This window comes from Oryctolagus cuniculus, chromosome 6, assembly GCF_051225735.1.
Source record: "Oryctolagus cuniculus isolate XC-2025 breed Fujian yellow rabbit chromosome 6, ASM5122573v1, whole genome shotgun sequence".
In the NCBI taxonomy this organism is placed as follows: Eukaryota; Metazoa; Chordata; class Mammalia; order Lagomorpha; family Leporidae; genus Oryctolagus; species Oryctolagus cuniculus.
In genome coordinates, this window is record NC_142872.1 from 60787906 (window position 1) to 60805861 (window position 17956).

At 56.7% G+C, this 17956-nt stretch overlaps 1 protein-coding gene across 5 annotated transcripts in view; it reads left to right on the forward strand.

Moving 5' to 3' along the window:
• Positions 1 to 17956, forward strand: part of ERGIC1 (endoplasmic reticulum-golgi intermediate compartment 1) — a 109057-nt gene that overhangs the window by 16640 nt on the left and 74461 nt on the right. Inside the window, exons 2-3 of one of the 5 annotated variants that reach the window (XM_008255393.5) lie at positions 1940 to 2066; positions 4880 to 5031. The exons of 1 other annotated variant lie outside the window; for it this stretch is intronic. In XM_008255393.5, coding sequence (XP_008253615.2) covers positions 1940 to 2066; positions 4880 to 5031 — 279 coding nt within the window. Of the gene's footprint in view, positions 1 to 1939; positions 2067 to 3532; positions 3598 to 4879; positions 5032 to 17956 lie in introns of those variants that run through there. 3 more of the 5 variants (XM_051843620.3, XM_089336213.1, XM_089336214.1) reach the window with 3 other exon arrangements.

Here is a 17956-nt window from a genome sequence, read left to right on the forward strand (position 1 = left end):
ATCATTTAGTCACCAGGCCCCTGTATGGCCTGAGACCATCCCCAGGTCTCACTGGAGGGGTAAGTGCCACACTTTGGGAAGTGCTGGTTTAGGGGACAGTGTACAGTCTGTGTACAAACCCAGGAAGAGGTGGGTGAAAGTCGCCCTTCCATTTGGGGGCTCTCATCAGTGTGCAGAGGACTTTGCAGATGTTAGAACCTTGATCTGTGGCCGGCGCTGGCACACCGGGTTCTAGTCCCAGTTGGGGTGCTGGATTCTGTCCCGGTTGCTCCTCTTCCTGTCCAGCTCTCTGCTGTGGCCCGGGAGTGCAGTGGAGGATGGCCCAAGTGCTTGGGCCCTGCACCCGCATGGGAGACCAGGAAAAGCACCTGGCTCCTGGCTTTGGATCAGCGCGGTGCGCCGGCCACACTGTGCTGGCCGCAGCAGCCATTGGGAGGTGAACCAATGGAAAAGGAAGACCTTTCTCTCTGTCTTTCTCTCTCTCTGTCCACTCTGCCTGTCAAAAAAAAATTAAAAAAATAAAGAACCTTGATCTGTGCCACCTTATCAATGGGGAAACTGCGGCCCAGAGTTGGGCCGCACGGCAAGTTTGAGTGCTCTGTCCTTTGTTCCCTGCTGCTGTCTTTGACTGGGGAAGGCTTCCTACCAGGCACCGGCAGAGGTCCTGTGAATGTGTGGTGTCCTTCTGAGTCTCTGTCCCTGCTGCCTGCCTCCTGCCTGTGGCTGTGTCTGCTCAGGGTTGCAGCTTCCCAGGCCTGCTCCGAGGGTTGGAGAAGTCAGGAGGGCTCTGGCATGCTGGGAGACTTGGCCCAGTGGATGACACGGATCTGTCCAGTGACCGAGTTGGTGGCTACGGTCCCCCTGGGGAGCTTCTCAGCTTGTGCAGGTGAAGGATTGGCTGCCCTGGATCTTGGCATGTCTTTCTTTTTAAAGATTTTATTTATTTATTTGAAAGTCAGAGTGACAGAGAGGCAGAGACACAGAGAAAGATCTTTCCTGCCCTGGTTCAATCCCCAAATGACTGCAACAGCTGGGGCTGGGCCAGGCTGAAGCCGGAAGCCAGCAACTCCATCCAGTCTGCCACATGGGTGTCAGGAGCCCAAACACTTGGGCCATCTGCTGCTGATTTCCGAGACGCATTAACATGGAGCTGGATTGGAAGTGGAGCAGCCGGGACTTGAACCCGACACTCTGATATGGGCTGTGACTTAATCCACAGCACCACAGCTCCAGCCCCTTGGCTTGTCTTTCTGACACTGTGTGGCCTTGACTGCTGTGAGATGAGCTCACTAGGTAGAGAAGTCTGGTCTCCTTCCCTGCTCATAATCCCCCTCCCCCAGTGCTCCACCTAGCACTACCAAGCCCATCTTATTGAAAACACTCAGGGCACACAGGATCTCCCAGCGATGGAGGAAGGGCGTTACTGTTCTCATCTTTGGGATGAATGAGCTTGAGGCCCAGGCAAGTGGAGTTCATTCCTTCCTTCCTTCGGTCAGTCACTGTAAGATCTGTTGGAGGGATTATAAGGAAAACAAGCCTGAAATTGCCACTGCCTTCGTGGTGTTTCCGTGCTGCTGGGGCACATGGGCGGATGTCACGGTTAGCTTCTCAACACCTAACCAACTGCCTGGACCAGGACCACTTTACAGACAGAAGTGGACCCATCTCCTGGGCTGGGTGGCGGGAAGTCCAGATGGCCCGGCAAAGGCTCTGCTGAGGGCCTGCTTCGGTTGTGTCACCCCGTGGCCAGCAGCAGTGGCGGGAGCAGGTGCAAGAAGCAGAGGTCACATCCCAAAGCTGGAAGCTAGAGAGCCGGTCTGGCCAGGACCAGGCTTTCCCAAGAAGCCTCTTGTGAGAGCTAATGAGGGTCCCCCAAGGAATACCTTAATCCCTTCACCGGGCATTGCTCCAGCTGACCACCAGGCCCCATTTCTTAAAGGTCCCACCTCCTCCAGTACTCCGCTCTGGGGAGCAGGCCTTTAATGCACACATCTCCCCTGGGGCCAGACCACCTCCCAGCCATGGCAGCAGTGCCGCTGTGTTCTATCGTGAGGAGCGCTGAAAAGGTAAGGTGAATGGGGTGACGGCGAGCGCACACAGGCAAGGAGCTAACGGCATTAGCTTGGCTGACTGCTAACTCGCCTCAGAGAAGATCTCCCCAGGCTGCTTGTCAGTCTCCTTGGGGCCACCATCCACCCCTTCGCTGGCTGCACCTTCTTGCCACACCTGCTCGGGTCCCTCGGATCGCTGGGCACATTCCCAGGTGGCGCCGCAGGGGTTGGTTTGTGCGGTTTGTCGGTCCACATCTGTTTCCTGGTCTCAGCGTGCTGGCTCCTGTTTGCTGCTCGTTGCGTCCTGGTGCTGAGAGCAGGGTCTGCACACAGCGCTGAGTGACAGAGCGGGAGAGGGGCTGGCTGCGCCAGAGCCCAGGTCTGTGGTTGTGGGGCCTGTGTCACCTGCATGCAACAGCTCTGACCCCAGCTGAGACCGCTTGGTCTCATGGGACTGGGTGCCTTGTTGCCATCTCGCTTTGTTTGGAGAACATTTCTGGTTTTCTCCCGAGGGTGTAAGTGCATCTGTGAACGGAGCAACTGGGGAGTCCAACCTCATTATTAGACTCTCTCCAAGGGTGGGGGGAGATGCCTGTCACCAGCTCCCCACTCCCTGCTTAGAATGGCACGCAAGCCCCAGAATCTGAGTGAGGGACGTGAGGAGGGAGAGGACATTCCACCCTTATCCCATCCTGGGCATGCGCTTCATTCCCTCTGGGGGAAGCAGAGACCCAGAGATGTTGAGGGGTGGGCCAGGGTCACACAGCTAATGAAATGACAGCCAAGCCCCTAGTGCAAGCCCCTCCGACCCTCACAGGGCACTGCTGTCCGGTCATCTGAGTGCCTGTGCTCCCTCAGGGAAACCGGCAGGTTCCCTGATCATCTGGGCTCCTGAGTTACCCCCAGGAAGTCTGCGCCCACTGGCCTGGGACTCTGCATTTCCACATGTGCCCTCAGCAATGCTTCAGAACAGGCAAGCTGGGGAAACTGAGCCAGGGCTCCCTGCTAGGATTCGACTGGGTACCACAGATCTTAGTTGGCTGAAGCATGGTCCTCACCAAGCAGCCAGTGGGACTGAAGAGTCCAGACAGCCCTCCAGAGAACGTGTGACCTGGGGATGGTGGTTTTTCTCTGCAGATGGGGACCCTGAGGCTGGGGGATTGAGTGACGGGGGAGGGGCGGCTGGAGCACAGCCCCCAGCTCAGCCCCATACTTTTCCTAGTCTCCTGCTGGAGTACTTTGCATCTGGGTGACAGGCAGCTCTCAGGCCCCTCCCAGGACACAGCTGTGGGTGTGGACCCCTCCCCACCCCTGGGGTACTCTGTGCTCCCGTGTTTCTGGAAGAACAGGGAGAGAGGTGGCAGGTGCCACATAGTTGGGGGTGGCAGTAATAGTAGAAGTAAAAGCAGTTACGGAGGATCCCCTGGGGATCAGGAGCCCATTCCCCTCCCACAGCAAACCTGCACCATTTCACAGGTGAGAAAACCGAGGTGGAGTGAGTCCTCTACTGTGGATGTGCTTACAGGAGCTGGGCCAGTTAGAATCGGTAAATACAGAAGCTGGAGGGGCCCGAGATGGGGTGTCCCCTCCTTTTGGAGTTGGGGGAGCCAGGGTTCAGGAAGCAGAGACCCAAACTCACCCAGCTAGCCAGGTGGCAGGAAGAGTTCCGGCTTTTGGGCCTTCCTTTCCCTGGCTCAGCTTCCGCCGCAAAACTAGGTCACCCACGAAGCCAGGTGGTTTGTCAGAGCTGAGTTAACCCTGAGTCAAAGGAGGGCCTGAGAAGGTTTGCCCGGCCCCGCCCCAGCTCAGGAGCTCACAGTGGGGCCACACAGGCACGTCTCCCCTTGGACTTCAGCCTGCCTGCACTCACCCGAACTTGACTCGTCAACGCCCAGGACTCAGCTTGCCCCTCGGGCCTGGGGCAGCAGGGCAGGAGGTCTGGGGGAGAGGTGGGGGTGGGGCACCCTGGAGCTTGGAGAGAGCCTACAGCCTGCAGGTCGCTCCCCTCTCGGGTACACTGCATGCGTGGGGTTGCCTGGCCCCACAGGGTTGCCGTATGGAGTTAGTGAGAGGGCCTGCACAGCCCTGGGGCGCCCCAGTGTGGGGTTCAGGCCCATGCTGCCTTGAGGCTTAGCCAGCTGGCCGTGTGCTGGGGGTGCCTGGGAAGGCACCTGTGCAGAGGACACAGTGTGTAGACTGAGCAGCTCCTGGTCTGATGTTGGCCTCAGGTGGCTGCTAGCACCAAGCGCTCTGGAGGTGGAGGTGGAGGTGGAGGTGGAGGTGGAGGAGGAGGAGGAGGAGCTTGCCTGTACAAACCTGCTCAGCTGGGCCTTCAGTCCAGATACACACCCACCATGTTCCTCATTTGATCTCCCACAATGGCCCTTTGGAGAAGGAGTGGCCCATTTTACAGATGGGAGCATTGAGACCCTGGGGAAGTAGGCTGGGGCAATTTGCTGGTTAAATACAGAACCTGGAGATTGCGGTGTGGGGACTCAGGGCCTGGTCCTCTGTATTTTAAGCAACCTCTCTTGGGACTCGTATTGATCAGGAGAGAGGGGAACATGGCAGGGACTCTGGGTCTCGCAGACTCCAGACTCTGGCCCTGCTGTTTGTCCCACCACGCGTAAGCTGGTGGCCTCTCTGGGCTTCCTTTGGTTTCCTCCTCAGTGAGAAGGTGAGAGTATGTAGTGGTCTGGGACCCTCCCAGGATCGAGGGTCATCGTGAAAACCCCAGGAGCCATTTGTGGGATGCCCTTGGGGCCACTGGTGCCTGGCCGGCTGCGAGAGTCGAGCGAGCACTGCTTCTGCACTCTCACTCCACACAGTATTTGCTCCAAGAGCAGTTCCAGAAGCGGGCAGTAGTGAAGACCTCTTGGGATGCCTGCGCCCCGTATCGGAGTCTCTGCTCCCAATCCCAGCTCCTTGCGAAGGCACCCCCGGGAGGAAGCCGTGACGGCTCCCGAGCTGCCAGCCACAGGTCAGTCCTGGATTCAGTTCTGGGCTCTGGGCCATTTAGAGAGTGAAACAGTGGATGGGAGGCTTGCTCACTCTCTCTCTCTCTCTCTCTCTCCCCCGCTCCCCCTCTCCCCTCTTCCCCCCTTCCCCCTTCCCCCCACCCCAAATACGTTTCTTTTAAAAATAGAAACAACCGAAAAAGGCAGCAGTGCGTGAGAGAGGGAGTGCAGAAAAAGGCAGCAGCGTGTGACGGGAGGCAGCGGGAGTTTCTGGGTGCTGACGTCCGGGTTGCTCTGCCCCTGTTTCAGACCTAAAACGACAGAGGGGGCCAACGGGCCATTGCAGCTCACTTGGCACTCAGCCACCTCCAGAACCCGACCCCCTGGAGAGTCCCTCCCACCCACAGCACTGCTGCAGGGTTGGTCCCAGTGCCGGTCAACCGATTGGGGAGCCGTGAACCTGAAGAGCACCTGCTGTTTGCCACACATGGGGCTGGGGTGGTGCCACCCACTGGCATGGCAGAGGGCACTCACATTCCAAAGGGGAGATGCGTGCTGGATGGTTTTCTGAGCAAGAGGGTCCAGGGAGCGCTGAGGGTATCAGATTGAACTTCGTGCCTGATTCGAGGAACTACCCTCGCTACTGCCACAATGCTTACCCCAGGACCTTAGTTCTGAGCAAAGCTTCTTCAGTGCTCGGGGGAGGGGTCCAGGCCTGACCAGAGGCAGGGGCAGGGATGAAGAGTGGGCACAGCGTAGGAAGTGCCGCCGTGGGGGAGAAACTTCTGTGCGCAGTGAGGATGTGCCCTCTGGTCCCCAGCATGGCGAGGACGGACATGGTGCAGGCAAGCAGGGGTCCACGGGCGGTGCAGGTGGCCTCCGAGGCTCGGGAGACCCGGCTGGTGCAGCCTGCCGGGGAGGGCGGCCGGGCCAGCAGCTCCTGCCTGTTGCCGCCTCCAGTGTTTTTGCCAGGAGGCCGCTTTGATTCACATTTTCCACATTAACTTAATGGTTCGAAAACCCTGACCTTCGATTCATCCGATGTCCCTTATTAAATTCTAAGTCACATCCCATGCAATCAAATGAAGACAATGGGCGGGTGACTCAGTTTGGCAGGAAGGAGCCTGAAGCCCTGGAGGCCAAGACCAGAGCCTTATCAGTGAGATCCTGTGTGGTGTCCTGCACTGGGGAGGGTGGGGTGGGGGTGTAGGGAGCCTGGAGGCCCGGGACACGGCCACAGCGCCAGGCGTGGGCAGAGGGACTTGAGCAGCTCATGAGAAGCAGAGAGCCCTGTTGGAAAGATGGGGCTCCATCGCTCGGGCCAGAGAGCAGTCAAGGCCGTGTATGCCACAGTGCTTAGCTGGGAAGGAAGCCGGTGGCAGGGTGTGCAGAGGCAGGGAGGGAGTCGGGGGCTTCCCCGGGCAGGGATGCTTGAACGTGAGTTGGGGTAGAATTGAGAGAGGGGCGGGGGTGACGTCTAGCCGAGCATCTGTGGAGGCATCACTGTGGGAAAGAGTGAGGGCTATGATGGACAGTGAGGTGCGTTTGCCTGTGCTGCATCAGGCAGTGGGGAGCCATGGCAGGTTCTTGAGCAGGGGATGGCTTAGGGAAGAATAAGTGGATCAAGTGGCTAGAGGAAGGCATGAAGGAAAGGGATGTGGGAGCCCATTAACCTGGCTCAGTGCCGGTGATGGTGAGGACAGTGCTGTCCATCAGGAGGACTGCTCCTTATTCTTGGCACTGGGTGTTCCCAAGACAGAACACACAGTGCCAAGGCTGGCCTGAGACTGACCTGTAGCTTGCCTCCCTGGCCCCACACTTCAGTGTCCCTGTCTATAAGGTGAGGGACCCAGTAATCCAGGCCTGGGTTGTGTGAAGCAAGGTTGTACATATAAAAATCCTAAAGCCAGTGGCAGGTAGGCAGGCAGCTGGCGTTAGGGATGGCTATAGGGGAACGGAAAGGTATTCTGGAGAAAGTGTTGGGGCCCCAAGGCCACTAGTGGGCCTTACGGATAAATGTGTCGGCGTGAGCTGAAGTTCAGGAAAATAATACAGGAAAGCAGTTAGCCACAGTGGTTTACATGTTCTTAAATGAGGCATAAAGGGAATGTCCTTGAGCCTCAGTGTGCCCATCTGTAAAATGGGGCGAATGGTGGTGCCTGCTCTGGGAGGGTTAAATGTGCTGACGCAGGTGAACACTTGGCCTTGGCATTGGACTTGGCCGGGCATAGGTTCTTGATCCTTGAAGAGTCCAGCTCATTGTCAGGTGGTCACGCGCCGTCCTTCCTCTCTGGAGGTGAGAGCAATTCTGTGCTAGTGGTTGCAGAGATGCTTAGGAATTGGCTCCATTTCCTTGCCCGGATGCCTGGAGTAGGCAACTTCTCTCCTTGAGGCTGGAGCTCACTGCCCTGCGTACGGCTGTGGGCAGCCCAGCCCCAGCCACTGCAGCTCCCGGAGTAGGAGTAGTGGGAGTGGTAACACCCGCGCCTCCCCTGCTGCTCTCACCCCGGCCCCTGTTCACTTGTCATCTCCCCAGGCTGCCCAGTCACTCAGTCTTCTGTGCATTCCCTCACCCACGAAATGTTCCTGCTGGTCACGGCACTAGGCCTTGAAGTCCAGGAGGGAATGATGGGGATAGAGCCCCCGCCCGCGTGGAGTTTTGGGTTTCAGTGATTAAACGAAATCAGACATCCAGGTGGAGTTCTGCTCATCCATGGATGTGCTGTGCTGTCACACAGAGGCTCGGACACCTGGGTCTTGCATGGGGTCAGAGAAATCTCACAGCAGTGATACCTGAGTGGCTCCCTAGGTGCCTGCCGTTCACTGGTCATTGAGAGGGCGGGAACAGCATGCACAAAGGCTCTGGGGTAGGCAGATCACCTTCAGCAGGTGGCAGTGGCTGCAGGACAGAGAGCCAGGACTGGCTGGGCCTGGAGGCAGCAGCTGGGACAGGCTGTGAGGGTCAGGCAAATAGGGCATGGTGAGGAGTCATTCCTTGATCGTCTTCTGCCCTTGCTGTATTCTACAAAGAGTCTCACAGGAAGCCCGCTCTGGCTGAAAGGGGAGATGGACCAGTTAAGAGTCTCCTGCAGGGGCTAAGCGGGAAATGGTCTGCACCCCTATGCCCCCATACTCCCATGCCCTTCTTGGGTCATGCACCAGATCAGTGGTACAGGACTGCACTCTTGAGGCCAGCATGCTGGTGAGGATACTCAAAGAGGTCCCAGGCCCTGGGATTGTGTGTCCCAGAGGCAGAGCCAAGAAGATTCTGGCCCAGGCCTTCCTGGGGAGGCAGGGAAGAGGCCCTGCTGTGTGCCAGGCATGTCCAAGTTCAACCTTCCAAGCACCCTATGGGTGTGCGGGGGAGTCCCCCAGGGCTCAAAGAAGGGACACAGATGTGGGAGCTTGGGGAGGGCCTTGCCAGGGTCCTGCCCACAGGGCCTGTGGCTGGGGAGCCACTTGCTAAAGGTCCCCTGGCCTTCTTTGCCTCGGGCCCCCTCTGTGCAGCCTCACTGTGTGGCTTCCTGGGGCCCCGTGGGCTGGCTGGGCAGCTGGCCCCCTCCCCCAGGACGGCTGTGCACCGAGCGCCCACTCTGTGCTTCTCACCCGCCTCCCTTCCTCCCGATCCAGCGGCCACGCTAGGGCCGGTCCCTGTAAATACCAGTCCCCTTACATGCACATTCCTGCCCCGTGCGTTTTCCTGTTTTGATGAGACACTGCACTGGGCTGTGCAAGTTCCCAGGAGGGGACCGGGCCCCGGCCCCGGCCTGCCGGTCATTCAGGAGCCTTGCTCCCGGCCGCGGCCCCACGCCCAGCGCGCTCCACAGCCGCAGGAACCTCAGCTGTGTGAGTGGTGCCGGCCTTGCCTTGCCCCGGTGCCCAAGGTTCCCGTGGCTGCCACCTTATCGCCTTCCCAGCCGACGGAGAGAGGCCGCATTCCAGCCTGGATGACCCTGGCCCCCTCTCTGTTTCCTGGCAGACTGAGGCTGTGAGAGTTCATTGGAGTTCACATCCAGGCGCGCCGGAGCCCTCTGCGTGGACTCACAGGCTGCCTGGAGGACAGGGCGAGGCCTGTCGGGTGCATTAGCTCACTTGTTCATTCGTTCGTTCATTCATTTCTTCTCATGTTCGTTCATCCGAGGAATGCACTGAGCACCTACTATGCGCCAGGCGCAGATCTAGGCCCTGGACCTAGAAAGAGTGGAAGTTAAAAGCATCATGGTAGCAACAGTGCCATCTCCCTGCTCTGTGAAATGTGGCTGTACTCATCAGCCCCACCTCGCAGGCTCAGCTACCACTCCTGGTTGGGGGGGAGGGGTGTCATCGCTTTAAAAAAGCCCCTCTCCTTTCAGGCCCTGGAGCTCTCTGGCTCCCTCACAACCTCCTGGAGTTGGGTGTGGGTTAGATTTCAGCCCTTGCTCTTGGCCTTGCTCAGGTGCCCTTGGGCAGGGGACAGCCTGCCCAGCTGGATACAGTGGCCTTGCCAAGATGACAGCGTGGCCAGTAGGTAGTGGCTTCAGGATTTGGAAAGCAGGTTTCTCCAACTACAGACTCCAAGGTCATTGCTTTGGGGCTTTGGGGTCATAAGTCGGCTGTGCGATCTCATGTTCGTCCCGGGCTTCTGGCCTTGGAGCTGTGCTGTGTCAGCAGGCCTTTTCCTGAGCACGCGGCTCTGCCACAGGCGTCTTTGCTGCAGATATTTGTCCTGAGTTACTATACGCTTTCCATCTTACCTTTGACTCACACTTTACTGTCCCTTGCTCCTGCGTGTTTGTTCGTTACTTGTTCATGCTTTCAACGAGCAGCACTTACTCAGCGCCATGCTCCATGCCAGGGAAAGAGGCGACCAGGCCATGTCCCCAGCCTCAGGTAGCTCAGGTGTGTAGGCAGTGAGCTTAGTTCTCTGATGGGGCAGCAGCAGAGGGCGGGGCGAGGCGTGGAGGGCCTTGTAAGGAAGGGAGCCCACACTGGAGTAGCAATCTTAAGAGTCTGAGCATGGTTCTGCCTCTCACATCCGGCACTCAATCCTCACAACTTGTGAGGAAACTGAGGCTCAGAGCAGTTAACTGACGCGCCCGGGGTGACCCTGGGCTAGGGGTAGAGCTGGGATTTGAGCCCAGGCACGCTGCTCTGAGCCTGTGGCTTCAGCCCTTGCGCCGTGTGCTTGAACGTGAGCTTGCTGGAGAGAGGAGCTGTAACGCAGAGGGAGCCTGGGCTCAGGGCACGGAGTTGGAGTGCTGCTCAGGCCCTTCCAGAACTGGGGACCTCGGTGGGGCTTCTGGGTGAGCTTGTGTGAGGAGGAAGCCCAGGGTGTCAGCCGCGTCAAAAACATACTCCACAGCCAGGCCCTGAGCTCCAAGGTGTTTGGAGCTGTGCCTGAGAGTCTGGGCCGGTGCTGTGTGCAGGAGAAAGGACCCAGCTGCGCTGGTGTCAGCCGGGCCAGCCTCGGTGGGCATCTGGCTCTGTCGCTGAGCGCCAGGGTTACTCTGGGTTAAACCCATCGCCCTCCTGTGCCCTCAGCGCTTTAAGTCCACCGTGGAGAAGGTGCCAGAGTCCTTGCCTGACCTCTGGGGCCGCCTTACTGACCTCGTCTTGTACCATCTGCTTCTCCTAGCCGCAGCCTCCAGGGCTGCCCCTCACGCAGGGGAGCCTCGCACTCAGAGCCTCCACCAGGCACCGGCCGTCCCCTCTGCTGGGAGCGCCTGGCTCCTTGCCTGCCTTCAGGTTTCTGTTGGGAGGCATCTGCCTGAACTCACCCAGCCCGAGGGCTGCCCCATCGCCCCCTGTTCCTCTGCAGAGCCCTGCCCACGCTCAGAGCAGCCACATCTCCTTTCTGCTGCTTTGATGTCTGACCCCACCAGGAGTCAGGCATGGGCCACACCTGCTCTCGTCCCTACTCTTGCCCCCAAGCCACCCACCCATGGGCCCAGTCGTCGTGGACCCCGTTGGTTGGGTAAATGAAGGCCCAGCACCATGCGCATCCGCTGCAGTGGGTGCTGTGGTGTGGCTGGGGCTCATCCCCACCGAAACCCATGCTGAGGCTCCATTCCCTGATGCAGCAGTCCTGGGGGGTGGGCCTGAGGTGGGAGAGGTGTAGGGGCGGAGCTCTCATCAACAAATGAATGCCTTTCTCCAGGGACTTCACTGGCCACCTTGAGTGTAGTCCTCACAGGATGTGACCACCCCACCTTGGGCATGCAGCCAAAATGCATCTGTTTCCTTTTCAGATTACTCAGCCTCAGGTTCTGTTACAGCAGCAGAACATGGGCTGAGACACTTGGGGTGATGATGGAAGGGGTGGGGTGGGGGTGGGCGTAGCAGTGCAGCACGTTAAGATGCCACGTGGGTCATCTGCGTCCCATATCAGAGTGCCTGGGATCAAATCCCACCTCTGCTTCCAATCCAGCTTCCCGCTAACGCATACCCTAGGAGGCAGCAGATATGGCTTAAGTGCTTGGGTTCCTGCCACCCACAGGGGAGACCCAGATGGAGTTCTTGGCTGTTGTGGGCATTTGGGGAATGAACCAGCAAAAGGAGGTTGCTCTCTCCCTCTCCCTCTCCCTCTCCCTCTCCCTCTCCCTCTCCCTCTCCCTCTCCCTCTCCCTCTCTCTCCCTCTCTCTCCCTCTCTCTCCCTCTCTCTCCCTCTCTCTCCCTCTCTCTCCCTCTCTCTCCCTCTCTCTCCCTCTGTGTGTGTGTGTGTGTGTGTGTGTTTCAAATGGTCAAGGACACAGTCAGTACTTGGAACTTGTTAAACATTGTGGGTGCTGAGCCCCGGGTGTGAATTACTGGTGTAGTTCAGCCTCAGGGAATACAGTGTAGACGTGTTTTTTAGCACTGCAAGGCCAGCCTAGTGCTCAGCAGCTCCAAAACTCGGTGTTATTTGGGGGAGGGGGGAGGCAGAGGAAAGGGAGAGAAAAAAAGAAGAAGAGAAGGAAAAGTCCAGGCATGCAGGGGACCATGTTTCAGTGGAAAGATGTGGCTTCTGGAAGGCCCAGGGGAAAGTTTGTAAATTCCTTCCAGTGATTTTTGGTTTTATGACTAAAATAATAATAATAATAATAATAGGTATTCAATGAATAAATGCAGGAAGAATAACAGAATTTGAAAATCATTGCAAGGACAACCACAGTAGTGATTGCTTCAGTTAAAATCCACTGATGGGTGCTGCAGTTAGCACATAGAAGTTCAAACAGACCATGAGAGTACTTCCAGAAGTTCATAAAAATTGGAATTAGAAGATAAGCTAAGGGGACTGGCGCTGTGGCACCCCATTTGGATACTGTTGTGAGTCTCGGCTGCTGCACTTCGGATCCAGCTCCCTGCTAATGCACCTGGGAAAGCAGCAAAAAATGACCCAAGTGCTTGGGCCCCTGTATCTGTGTGGGAGACCTGGAAGAAGCTCCTGGCTCCTGGCTTCAGTCTGGCCCAGCCCCAGCCATTGTGACCATTTGGGGAGTGAACCAGCAGATAGAAGAGCTCTCTCTCTCTCTCTTCCTCTCTCTCTTTCTCTCTCTAGCTGTGCCTTTCAAATAAATAAATCTTAAACTTATTTTGTTGCAAAAAAAATTGAAGTTCACACACATATAAGAGGTCTTTAATATGTTCATGGAAACATGCATATTATGAGAAAACTATGGATTTCAGACCTTTTTTGCATCAAAATAAACTCAGGTCTTAATTACGTAGTTTGACAGTGACCAGTGTCGGGTCCCCAGTGGGGTGCGCTGAGAAGAGCACGTAACTGTGGGACACCTCCCAGTAACACCCAGCCTGAGACATCAGGCAAGCCGGGTTTGAGGAGCGTTCTGGAACACAGCTGACAAGTGCTCTTCTAATATCCAGGGCCACAGTCTGGAGGAGCTGTCCCAGCGGGGAGGAGACGCAACAACTAAACGCAGTGTGGGAGCAAGTAAAGGAGCAGGCAAAGGCGGCAGCACAGGCACTGGCGAAATCCTAGCAGAGGTTGTGGTTTGCTTGCACACTCGTGCCAAGCTTTATTTCCTGGTTCTGAGAATTCTTCTGTGGTTATGTAAGAGGTTAACGTGAGAGGCGGCTGGGCCAAGGGGGTGTGGGAACTTTCTGTACTATTCGGGCTGCTCTTCTGGGTGACTCAGGTGATCTCAAAACAAAGTGTCCTAGGACGTACAAGGGGCAGGGGAAGACAGAAGACGTGCTGTAGAGGGGTGGGCGTTCGCCCTGCAGGAACCCTTGTCCCGCACCCCAGGGCCTCCATCCTGCGGGCAGTGCAGACCCTGGGAGGCGGCAGCGATGGCTCAAGGACTGAGGTTCCTGCCGCCCACGTGGGAGATCTGGACTGAGTTCCCAGCTTCTCCCCCTGGGGCCCAGCCCTAGCCCCAGCCACTGCAGGCATTTGGGGAGTGAGCTAGTGGGTGGGAGCTCTTTTTCTACAAAATAAATAAGTAAATAAATAATAAACAAAATACCAGGGCCAGCGTTGTGATGCAGTGGGTTAAGCCACCACCTACTGGCATCCCATATCAGAGCACAGATTTGAGTCTCAGCTGTTCTGCTTCCCATCCAGCTCCCTGCTGACGCACCTGGGAAAGTAGCAAAGAGTGGCACTCCCCTGTCAGCTAAGTGGGACACCCAGATGGAGCTCCTGGCTTCTGTGTGGCCCAGCCGCAGCTGTTGTAGACATTTGGGGTGTGAACCAGTGGATGGGAGATCTCCGTCTCTCTCTCTCTCTCTACTTTTTAAATAAAAATAAAATCTTGCAAAAAGTACTGTAGAGAAAAATGGTTGAGATTTCGTTGTGGTCTTTAGATCACACACAGAGTCTGTGTGCATGGAAGGGCCCAGGGAGGGGATGGTGGCAGTGATGGGATGGTGACAGTTATGGGATGGTGACAGTGACAGTGACAGTGATGGGATGGTGACAGTGATGGGATGGTGACAGTGACAGTGACAGTGATGGGAGAGGTAAAGCCTGAGCTGTCCAGCCCCGTTCCCAGAGTTCTGTGCCGCAGTCGCCTGCCTGGCCTCGACGTTTCCTTACAGGGATCTGCGGCTCCCCGCTGAGCACTGTCTCCCTGTACTCAGCAGGGAGGTGCCCTTTAGCTGCACTCAGGGACACCAGGCGAGGACAAACCAAGGTCAGATTCCCCAGCCTCAGATGCAGAAAGTCCCAGCCAGTGTTTCCCAGATTCCTGGCTCTTGGGGGCCATGATCACAGTTTCTGCTGTGTCTGCAACCACCTACGCTAGGATGCACTTTATATTTTATAACATTTATTTCTAATTATGTATTTGAGAAGTAGAGAGAGTATTCCCGTCCACTGGTTTACTACCCCAGTCCTGTACTGGCAGGCAGTGGGGCTGGGCTGAAGCCAGGAGCTTGGAACTCAATGCAGGTTCTCCATGTGGATGGCAGGTACCCTTGAGCCATCACCTGTGGCCTTCCAGGATGTGCCCTAGCCAGAATCAGGAGCTCAGCCAGAACTTGAACCCAGGCACTACACTATGTTATATGAGTGTCCTAATTGGCATCTTAACTGCTAGGCCAACATTCATCCGTAGATTTTGTTTAAATAGACTCATTTTCTAAAGCTTAAACATAGGAGATTTAAAAGGCAGACTTTTCCCAACTGGCCTTGTGGCACAGTGGATTAAGCCAACAGCCTGACACCGGCATCCCATATGGGCACTGATTCGAGTCCCGGCTGCTCCTCTTCCGATCCAGCCCCCTGCTAATGCACATGAGAAAGCAGCAGAAGATGGCCCAGGTGCTTGGGCCCCTGCACACACATGGGAGACCTGGATGAAGCTCCTGGCTCCTGGCTTCCACCTGGCCCAGCCCTGGCCTTTGCGGCCATTTGTGGGGTGAACCAGTGAATGGGAGAGCTTTCTCTCATCTCTCTGTAACTCTTTCCAATAAAATAAATAATTTTTTTTAAAAAAGACATGTTATCCCTAGAAATGGAAAACCAGCATCACACCCTGAATCCAGGGTGTCTGTGACAGTGAAAGCAGAGAGGAGAAAGTTCTAGCCAGGGCTGTCACTGGTAGGTGGCTCTGCGCCTAAAGCCTGCTCTTCGTTTTGTCAAAAAGTGAGATGGTTCGGTGTTCGAATAACTCACTAGCCCTGAATGAAGTTTTCTTCTAGACTTGCTCAAGAGACTTGAAGCAGAAGTAGAAAGGGAAGAATTTCCTTGGCAGCCGATTGGTGTGGGTTCCACAAAAACCACCGGAGGCACCAGTACTGCGCAGCCTCCCCGCAGTCGCCTGCCTGCTTCCGGAGCAGCCCCTCGAGCACGGCCGGCCCTGCTGGCAGGCTGGGAGGCCACGTGTCCTCCCGCGGCCTGGTGTGTGTGTAGCAGGAACTCAGATCTGTGGCCAGGCCCTCCAGGCACCTGTGCCCAATCCTCCCTCAACCTCTCAGCATTTTGACCTTTAAAAAAAAAGCACGGCAGCATGTGACTGTCCTGGAGGTATTGGGATTATTCCCATAATGTGTTATTGTTCCTCCTTAATTCTGAGAACCGGCGTTTACTGTGTAGAGCTGGTACCACAGCATTGTGTGGTGCTCAGCGGAGTGAGCTTCTGCATTGCTTTATTATTTTTTTTTAAATATTTGAAAGGCAGAATTACAGAGAAACAGAGGCAGAGAGAGGTCTTCCATCCGCTGGTTCACTCCCCAAATGGCCGCAACAGCCGGAGCTGTGTTGATCCGGAGCCAGGAGCCAGGAGCTTCTTCTGGGTCTCCCACGCGGGTGCAAGGGTTCAAACACTTGGTCCATTTTCTGCTGCTTTCCCAGGCCATAGCAGAGAGCTGGGTCGCAAGTGGAGCAGCCAGGACTCTAACCAGTGCCCATATGGAATGCCAGTGCTGCATACTGGGGTCAGTGCTGCCACAGCGCAGGCCCCTCTGTATTGCTTTTGACATCTGCCCACTATGAGAAATTATTTCCAACCCCAGCCCGGTGGCCAGTTGTACGAGAGCTCAAGACAACGATGCTTCCATTATTGCACGCAATGCAGACCACTATTTCCTATGCCGATGCCATGTTTTTAATGATAGCTGTGACCCATGAAACTGATTTCTTAGCCCACTAATCGTCATCGCCTGCAACTGATAAAACATTGCTCTAGGGTCAGAGCATGAGCCATGTTAACGGGAAGTGGCTGCTGAGTCTCAGAGCATGGTGTCACAGCCCAGCTCACTCAGCGGGAAGGGCAGGACCCGACCCGGTTGCTCACCTGGGCCAGCCTGACCTATGTCTCCATGTCCTAGGGGCCTTGGCACACTTCTCCCTCTGTTTCTGCCACCGTGCCTTGCTCCAGGCTGTCCCCAGAGGAGGTGATCAACCCAGACATCAAGCTGGAATACAAAGAAATGCTAAAACAGGGCTGGCATTGTGGCACAGCAGGTTAGGTCCCTGCTTGCGACACTGGCATCCTGCATTGGGGTTCTAGCTTCTGATACAGCTCTTTGCTGATGTGTTTGGAGAGGCAGCAGAAGATGGCCCACATGCTTGGGCCCCCGCCTCCCACGTGGGAGACCTGGATGCAGTCCTCAGGGAACCGAGTCCAGGGCTTTGTGGCCTAGCTCCAGTGTCTCCTGGCAGTGCCCCCTGGGGCAGCTGTTGTCTTCCTCATCCGGAGGAAGGTGCAATCCTGGCACCTTTTCCTGCCCAGGGCCACTGGCACCGTGTGGCCAGGGAAGGGCAGATCACTCAGCACCCTGGGTCAGGCGAGGGTGACGGGCCTCCCGGGTGGGTGGGTCTGATTTGGAGAGAATTCCAGAGGACCTTGTTTGGGCCCAGCAACTCCGTGGGCCTTGCTGCTGGGCACACGTGAGCTGCCTGCTGCTGCCCTGTCCATGTCCTCTGTGTGCCCAGTTCTGCCCCCTGAAAGCCGCGAGAGCAACCGCTGGCTGGGTTGGCTGCTGCTGTCACTTGACACCAAGAAGAGAGCCGGGCAGGCCTTGGCGGGCTGCAGGAGCAGGACTGCTGTGTTCCTGGATGCACTCGCCTCTCTCCCCGCACTGCCCACCGGCCAGCAGAGGGACTCCTCAGACCTGGCTGTGGGCAGCAGGGCTCGACTTTGACCCCTGTTTCCCTCCCCTGCGTCCTGCTTGCAGCAGGGCCTTTGGTGGGAGGTAGCAAGGTCCTGAGCATAAGTGGGGAGCTAGCCTGTTGTGCAGGCCTGCTGGGTGCCCAAGCTCTTTCTGCATTCCGGTTACAGTGATCTCCTCTGTTTCTCAAAGTCTCCCTGGCAGGCAGATGGAACCCCCACCCCCATTTTACAGATGAGTCCGTTGGGGGCAGAGTCAGGATTTAAACCCAAAGTTTTGGTCGTCTGCGCTTCTGCGCCGTAATGCTCTCTGCAGAGAGCAAAGGTTTAAGTTGCCCCACAAGGGTCAATGATGGTGATAACCTTGACTGCCATCGGCCGCAGACTTGCTTCAAGCTGTGGACAGTGGTCAGGGCTGCATTTTTATCCTTGCTGAAAAGCCTTGGAGGTTCAGAGAGAAGTCTGTCCAAGGGCATGCGGGAGGCACTGGAGCCCTTGACTCTGAAAACCCACAGGGATTCAAAGGCCAAGTGTGATGGTCGTGCTAAGAAGTGAGCCAGCAAGGCGTGAGTGGCCACAGGGGACCCTCAGCACTTGTCACTTAGCAGAGGAAGCCAGTCCGAAAAGGCCGCACGCTGTGGGGTTCCAGCTCCATGATGACACTGTAAAAAGCTAAAGTCTGGGGACAGCCTGCAGGTCTGGGGACTGGGGGGAGAGAGGGTGAACAGGTGGACACAGAGGACTACTTAGGGAAATTGTTCTGGGGATGCTCCGCTGTTGCAGACATCCAGCATTCGTCCTGACCTGTGGAACGTACAACCCCAAGAGGGGCCTATGGGAACTGTGGGCTTGGGGTGATGTTCCATACCTGTGCTGATTCATCCATCATAACTAGCAGGGATGCTGGGAATGGAG